General features: G+C 41.7%; 1 protein-coding gene across 1 annotated transcript in view; it reads left to right on the forward strand.

The window, feature by feature from the left end:
- Window positions 1–4,967, forward strand: part of LOC137426980 (hemicentin-2) — an 86,561-nt gene extending 81,594 nt beyond the window's left edge. Inside the window, exons 14-15 of the mRNA XM_078778792.1 lie at window positions 271–687; window positions 4,057–4,967. Coding sequence (XP_078634918.1) covers window positions 271–687; window positions 4,057–4,178 — 539 coding nt within the window. The 3' untranslated portion in view covers window positions 4,179–4,967. The remainder of the gene's footprint in view (window positions 1–270; window positions 688–4,056) is intronic.
- Window positions 4,968–8,583: the final 3,616 nt, after the last annotated feature.

Below are 8,583 nucleotides of genomic sequence, written 5' to 3' on the forward strand. Positions count from 1 at the left end.
AATCATTATAGTAATATTGTTATAGTATATTCATTTTAGTAATATTTATATGGTATATTCATTGTAGTAATATTGTTATAGTATATTCATTTTAGTAATATTTATATGGTATATTCATTATAGTAATATTGTTATCGTATATTCATTTTAGTAATATTTATATGGTATATTCATTGAGGTAAGTGATGTGGTATATTCATTGCAGTAATTGATACCATATATTTGTCATGATAATGTATATGGTTTATTCATCATGTTGTGGATCCACAGTGCGTCCAAAGATCCTGCGTGTCTGGAGGGAGTTCTTAAACTCAAGCTGCTCATGGAGACTGGTGTGTGAAGTGGAGGCCAAGCCAAGACCAAACATCACTTGGTGGCATCCACAGGGATTACTAAATGGAAGTGAAATACTTGTCAGTTCCAATAACTACAATGAATTTCAGAAGATCATCAGTAGTTATAATCTCACAAAAGAAGATACTGAAGGCAACTACAGCTGCGTGGTGCACAACGAGTACGGTGCAGTGAAGAAATCTGTTTTTCACGTGGAGTCCAAGAAAAAAAGTGGTGCACAAGGGATCACAGGGAGCGTGCTTGGAGGTTCTATCGCCTCAATCTTGGTTATTGTTCTTCTTCTAGTTGTGTGGGTCTATTACATTTACAAGAAACAACCAAATCCTAGCAAAGGTGAAAATTTTATTTTATTAGTTTCAAAATCGAAGATTTTTCAAGTATATTGGTCGGTTGTGTTTGTTAATCTGTCTGTCTGTCACTCGCCTAGAGGTCACAATTCTGAACCGATCGTCATGAAACTTCACAAAGTTGTGGAGGTCGTCACAAATGAGAAGCCTATTAATTTTGAGGTCAAAGGTCATCTAAAGGCCAAATTTCTAAAATCGCCATGTTTCATCCAATTGACTTGAAAGTTTTTTTGTTTGTTTGTTTTTTTGTATACAAGATCGAGGCTCGTGAAAGAGCTAACATTCATCACACAAAAAGTCAAACCGACACATAAAACACAAAATAAAGGGAGCGGTAGGCAATATGGGGAGAGATGGGGAAGGACAGAAACACAACATTTGAGAGCAGGGACATCGAGAGAAATGTGGGAGGGAGAGGGCTTGGGGGGAAGTGGGAGAGGTATAAAACGTATGAACACTGCAAGGACTTCCAGGAAAGAAGTGAGAATTTCAAAAATGTGTATCTGGGGTGAATTAGCGGCGGTAGAAAAGATCAAGGTTTTGGATGGGGGAAGATAAGAGATGGTGGTGAACAGCTGTTTTAAAGACCTGGAGGGAGGAGTGGGATTGAAGAGAGTGAGGGAGTTTGTTCCAGAGGCGGGAGAAAAGAGGAATGAAGGAGTGAAGGTGAGCAGAGAGTCTTGATTTTGGCAGTTTAATCATAAGAGGGTTGCAGGCAGATCTTGTGTGGCCTTTAGGAATATTTGGGGGGCAGAGCCCAGAGAGAGCTGGAGGAGCAAGGCCGGAGAGGAGTCGGTAGAAGACAGAAAGATCACCAACCTGCCTGCGGTGATTAAGTGAAAGGCCCTCGGAGATAGTGTCATCGCGGGAGATTCCAATGATTCTGAACGCTTTGGTTTCAACAGCGTGAAGACGAGCTAGGTGAGAGGCAGGAGCACCAGCCCAGCGGGGAGAGCAGTACTCCATTGAGCTGCAGATGAAAGCCTTGTATGTGGTGAGGAGCTCAGGTGTGCCAAGGAAGGACTTCGCACGACGGAGGATGCCCAGTCGGCGACTGGCTTTGGAGGCCAGCTTGGAAATGTGGTTTTCCCAGGAAAGATCATGGCAGATAGTGAGACCCAAAAGCTTGAGTGACAGAACTTCTTGGAGAGGATTATTCAGAAAGTGGATGGGATGGTTCTCCAGTCGGTCTTTTCGGAGAGACATCGTAAGAGTGTGAGATTTGTCAGGATTGAAAGACATGTTCTACATGTTTGCCCAGTCTGTGATTTTGTCCAGGTCTGCAGAGAGTGAGGAGGCTGCAGACTGCCGATCTGAGGGATGAGGAATGGAGCGGCAGAGAGTGGAGTCATCAGCAAAGAGATAGAGAGGATTTTCAAGAGAGTCGGAGAGATCATTGATGAAGACCAGAAAAAGCACAGGGCCCAGAACACTGCCTTGGGGAACTCCAGCCTGAACAGGAAGAGGAGATGAGAGAGACCCATTCAGGGCCACACGTTGACTACGACTAGAGTGGAAGTCCGCTAGCCATGCGTGGAGATTTCCATGGATACCAAAGGAGGAGAGTTTGGTGAGCAGAGTGGGGTGCCAGACCGTATCGAAGGCATGTGATATGTCGAGGGAGACAGCTCTAATTTCCTCTTTGGCATTGAGGACCTCCATCCATTGTTGAGACAGCAGAAGCAGCATGTCCAGAGTAGAGTGACCTGGTCTGAAACCAAATTGATGATCAGAGATCAAGCCATTGGAGAAGAGGAAAGATTTCATATCCGAAGCAATGATGGATTCCATGACTTTGCTGATAATTGGGAGAAGGCTGATTGGTCTGTAGTTGCTAGGATCTGTTTTTGCATCTTTTTTGTGCAAAGCGGTGATGTTGGCTGATTTCCAAGCAGATGGCAGTTGACCTTGAGCAAAAGAGAGGGTGAAGAGAACAGAGAGAGGGAGTGAAAGAGCGGAAGAACAGGATTTTAGGACCCGTGGGCTGATGCCATCAGGTCCAGTTGCAGAATCAGAGTCGAGGGTTGACAGAAACTTTTCCACCTTGTCAGGAGGAAAGGACACAGAGTCCAGGAGCAGCTGGGTACGACTGGGTACGGTGGGTACAGAGAGGGATGGGTTTGACACACAAGATTTAGAGGCAAACACAGAGTTGAGGCATTCAGCTTTTTCACGTGCGGAGTCAAGCTGTGTAGCCGTTTGAGGTAAGGGAGGGGATGGAGGGGGAACAAACACCAGAAACAGATTTGACCAGACGCCACCAGGATTTGGAAGAGGGAGACAGATAAGAGAGTTCGGTCTTGAGAACGGAGAGATATTGTTTCCTGGCTCTCCTGAGGGTGGACACACACTTGTTTCGGGCTTTCTGAAAGGAAATGAGATTTCCTTCCGTTGGATTTGCTTTCCAGGAGACGAAGGCAAGTTGTTTCTGGGCAACAGCCTCACCACAAGATTCCGTGTACCATGGACGGGAGGAAGGGTATGACAACTGAAGACGAGATGGGATAAATCTGTGCATGAGAAAGAGCAATTTACTTTGGAAGAATTCCCAGGATGAGTTGATGTCAGAGGTGGTAGAGATGATTGATGGCTGCTTGAAGACCGTGCCAGTTGGCCTGAGTGAAATGCCACACTCGTCGACGCTGAGCAGGCTCCCTGAGAATGGTCAGAGAGATGTCCACTTTAACAAGCAATCCAAGAGTAACAAGGTCCAAGAGTTGATGGACCATCTCCAGAGGAAGCGGCAATAACTTTTGGAGATGTGCAGCAGTTGTTTTCCACTAATACAGAACGCAACAACCCTTGTATACCCGACTGTGAAGCCAATCATCAAATGCACCTGTCCGTACATTTTGCCACGCCACCTGTGATATAATCCTGTTGTTGACTTCTTGCTGCGACAGACAATCAGTGACATGGTTCTTTTAAGAAATAAATCACCAAAGTGTAAAAGAAACTCACCAGATTGATATACTGAGTTAAGAAAGTAAACCCAAGTCAAGAAAAAAAAAAATTCCATATTAAATTCCAAGTCTGTAGATATATATATATATATATATATATATATATATATATATATATATATATATATATATATATATATATATATATATATATATAGACATATATTATAATAAACTTAAACGAAATTGATTTTGAATTTCATGAATCAGTCAGTGAATCTGTGTGATTATTTCATTATAATTTTGATGTTTATTCATTGCTTTAATGATTATTAAATCACAGATCATAACAATGAGGTCAGGTTGGTGCTTTGTATAAATACAACTCAATAACAAGAGTACAAGCAATCATATAATAATATAATCATTGCTTGTTCATGTTTGTCCCACAGAGGCAGAGACACAAGGCCTCAAACATTGTTCTAAAGAAGAAGCATTTCCGATGAGTCCGAGTCTCAATTGTACGACTCTTTGTGATCTTGATAGGACATCAACACCCGTTCCCATTCAATGAATACATTGATGGTTAAATATTTTGTTTCTAACTGAAATGATATTTCTTTCAGACTAATTTTTTATGACATGTACGATGATTTTTAAGACGTTTCAATGTGTTACATGTCACTCAATATACCTGGTCACGATCTGGAGATCCCTCAAGCCAACTCGATCGTTTGGACACAAATCCCTCGAGGGTCCGAGCGGGTAATCATCGTTGTACAAACACTTTGAGGTTGATCAAACCCAAAGTCACTGTGGAGAAGGAAAATAAGAACACCCAAGGCGGTTATACTAAATGAAAAACTCCTATTTTATGAAGAAGAAGAGTAATTCTGAATGAAGTCCCAGCACCACTCAGATTCGTGGGTCTTGGTAATTAAACCTTCTGTGTATTTAAGACTCCTTGGATCGGTAGTTTAGGATTGAAAAGATCCACTTGGATCAGTTTTGAGAAGCGTTTTGCCCAATTCTTGAGATCATTGGATCTCCCAGGGCAGAGTGGGCCTGGAGGTCAGGCAGGGATCTGGGGGTCTACTGGGTATTCCCTCGAGTCAGCAGAATGATGTGCAGCGTCTATAATTGTTGAGCATCCCAGCGCTTTCGATTCAATCATTTAGTAAAATAAAGTAACATTATGTGTGACGTAAAATACACAAGTTACAGCAATTTAAACTTCTAACACAAGCAGAGATTTTATACCAAAATGTACATTAAACATGAAGTTGTGAAATATCAAACACGTGGTTTATGTTGTAATTTGCGAAATCAATAAAGGGACTACCTGAGTGTCCATATCACGTGATATTTTGCATTTTTTTTCAAACATTCCATTAAACCCGGATCGAGGATCGATCAATTAACTTTGAGGACGAGAGATCCTGGGAATGAGGAAGGGGGTAAAACAGGAGCGGTACCTGTGCTGTGTTAATTACCTGTGACACCAGGTGCGAATTGAAAATGGTTTGTATTGGAATTCGTGACGTCGCATTTTGTGGGGAAGTTTTTAAAAGGGGAAGATAAATTATTTGTGTGAACAAGAACTGGATAAAGTTTTTCCTTCCTTGTACCGGTTTGTGGTCATTCTCTGGGGTTCGCGGAGACTGTGCCCGGTTTGGGTCTCAGATCCCGAATGCCACTTTAGTCTCATCCACCGGGAAAACATGATGTTCTTCCTTTACTCCTTCATCATCCTCACTCGGATTCTTCTCTCCGGTAAGTTTTCTACTTCTCTCTTCCCTTCTTTCTCCCTTTTCCAATCGAATATTCGAGAACTTACCTTCGTGATTAATTTATTCATTAACACATCGGATGATTTTCCATCACAAACCAACTTTATTCGTCTTACAGAAAACGTTTGTCAAGATCAATATTAAATATCGATAATAAAATCATCTTAATCATTTATAACAGACGTTTCTTTTTCAACGAATCTTACTATAATTCACCAAATGTCTGTGCGTCCGTTCGCAAGTACCGCAAAAACGGCTGAACCGATCGCAACGATATTTTGGGTGGGTAAACCTGGGATCTCCTGGAGTAAAATAGGGTACCGGTATATTGTTTTCCCAATTTCAGCTTTGGCCTCCAGCATTTTCAGGTTTGCACTCCCGCATAACGTTATTTTCCCGGGTGCCGCACAAACGGCTGCACCGATCGGACTCGGTGACCTCGGACAAAGAGTTTTTATAAGGACATGGGTTGAATCCCTGCTTGAGAGAATGCCAACCCCCTCCTCACCATCACGGTCGTCTCTCCAACTCACAACAATCCCACGAGATATGCGGAAAGGACGACCCTAAACCAATTATCTTCTTTTTGATTCGTATATAAACATCATTAAAAGTAAATAATGACCTTGGCCAAAGTTCAAACGATGTGGGTTTAATCTATACATGAGAGAATTCCGCATAGCTATTTGGGCGGTGTATAAGGTAACAGATCGCTGTCTCCATCGATCTTGCCAAGGCCCGAACACCTATCGGCTCACAATCCTTTTAACTGTTGACTTGGTAGTTTTTACAATGAAGGAAACATTAACAAGGTTGTTAAAAGTTTATTTTGTAATTAATTTGTGATTGGAGTTATGTTGTTTGGAATGAAAAAAGAGATATCGAATTTAAGTAAATGACGACATGCCGTAATGGTTTCTACTTTCTGAACGTGAACTTCGCGGATCCCCATATGCAGATTCGCCACGGACCCACGATCGATGTTTCTATACGTCCGGGTACGTTTTTCATGAAAGTCCTTCACGAACTTGCTGTCCATGTCTGACGTACGACTGAAGGTGCTACAGGAATGTGGAATTTCTTGTTTTCATGCTTTAGCATTCGCCGTATCTGCATTGCCTGTTTGCTTCTGGCCTCCCACATATCTCACTAGTATTACAAAATGCAAACCCATTGCAGTTCAGATACTGTGCGAGTAATGACGTCACGAAGTCCTCTTCTTAAATTCCTAGTGTGAATGTGCCGAAAACAAATCGTTTCAAGATCGATAATATCCGGATAATACATGACGAGAATGACGAAGTCGTTGAGATTGAAACTTTTAGGACCTGGGGATTTGTTTGTGTTCGATGTGTGACGTCATCTCCATAAATTCTAACTTTAGCATACATTTGTAGTTTTCATGGTTTGTTTCTTTCACTTTGTTGTATCGATCTGGAAGCTGATTCAAATCAACGAAATTGATTATAAATGTGTTTCAGTTTCATTTTCGTTCATTCTTCAATTCGATAAATTATTACCTCCGCCACCAAAGATGGATGGAGGTTATGTTTTCACCCCTGTCTGTTTGTCTGTTTGTGAACAAGATATCTCACAAAGTTGTGGACGGATTCGGAGGATATTAGGCAGAGATGTAGCGTGTGTGACAAGGACGAAATGATTAGATTTTGGTGAAGATCCGGTTTCGGATAAGTGATTCTTCACCATTTGGAGATAGGGCCAAAAACGATACATAGCAGGAAACCTCAAAAAGTTATGGATGGATTTGGACAAAACTTGTTGGACAGGTCGTGTTTGTGACAAGGAAGAATCGATTCAATTTTTATGAAGATCTGAATATGGATTCGGATATGAGAATTATTTAATTGTTCCAGTGATTCGTCAACATTGGGAGATAGGGCCAAAAACGATACATAGCAGGATATCTCAAAAAGTTATGGATGGATTTGGACAAAACTTGTTGGACCGGTTGGGTGTGTGACAAGGAAGAATCGATTCAATTTTGGTGAAGATTCGGATCCGGATCCAGCTAGTATAATTATTTCGGTGATTCTTCACAATTGAGTGATATGGCCAACCAGGTGGAGGTATGCTCTCTATTGAGTGCCGTTGTACTATTCTGATGTTCTGCATGAAGCCAGGTTATTGGCAACGGTTGCACCAGATGGTTTACCATTGCCTTCCCAGCAGTAGTTCGGGCAGGGATTTGTCATTTGTTCATAGTGCGGGCGATAGCTCGCCTACTCTTCATGAAGGACACCGTGGGATCTTTAACGTCCACCAAGGCACCAACTAATGCCGGTTGATGGAATGCCAGTTTTACGTCCATCCGATGGGTGGCACACACATCGATGAGCCTGTGAAACACCTGGATGACCATTTAGAGCTGGGTCGGGATTCGAACCCAGGCTAGACAGCTTACAGGTGAGTATAATCCATCCTATCAGCTTTCGACATATCATATATGCCAAATTAAAGGGACAAATAATGGAGTCCGTGCAGGAAATTTCTTCGGTAAAGCAGCACCAGAGGACATCCTGATTTATCTATTAATTTACTTTACGATCTTTCATTCCCAAAATGTGAGTGTAAAGAAGACAGCCGGCTTCACTATCTCTTCTGAAGGATTGCGTGCCTCCAGGTGCAGCACCGACTCGTGAGCCGACATGGGAAATCCAATTGATTCGAACCGCTCACACCACATAAAGCGGTTAAATGGCGGGAACAGGTGATGGAGCCATGAAGGGTTAAAAGGAAATCCCGGATAGCGGGAAAAGCACGGAGTGAGTTACAGACCGGAGTGAGAGGAGGCGATCATGTGCAGAGTTTTTAATTTTGTCATTTAAAATTCTTATTTACTCTAAAACATGAACCAGTTTCTTTAACTGAAAATGTAGAGATTAATGGGGAAACAAAAGGTTCGTCCTGGTGGGGAACGATTCACACAATATGACGTCACGAGAGATCACGATTGAAGATATTCATTATTTATTAAAAAATAAAAATATAATTTATAATTAATTAATAAATTATTCTTTCGATTTGATTTGGAAAACACGTTTTTCGATCACTTTTTAAAAACTTGTTCTAATCGATATTTACATCTGATCCTATTGTCCCTCCAGGATCACAGAGCCAGGACACGGACATCTGTACAATGGAAGGGACAAAGAAACTTTGTGTTCAACG

The sequence above is a fragment of the Myxine glutinosa genome, chromosome 5, assembly GCF_964187855.1.
Source record: "Myxine glutinosa chromosome 5, kmMyxGlut1.1, whole genome shotgun sequence".
NCBI lineage: Eukaryota > Metazoa > Chordata > Myxini > Myxiniformes > Myxinidae > Myxine > Myxine glutinosa.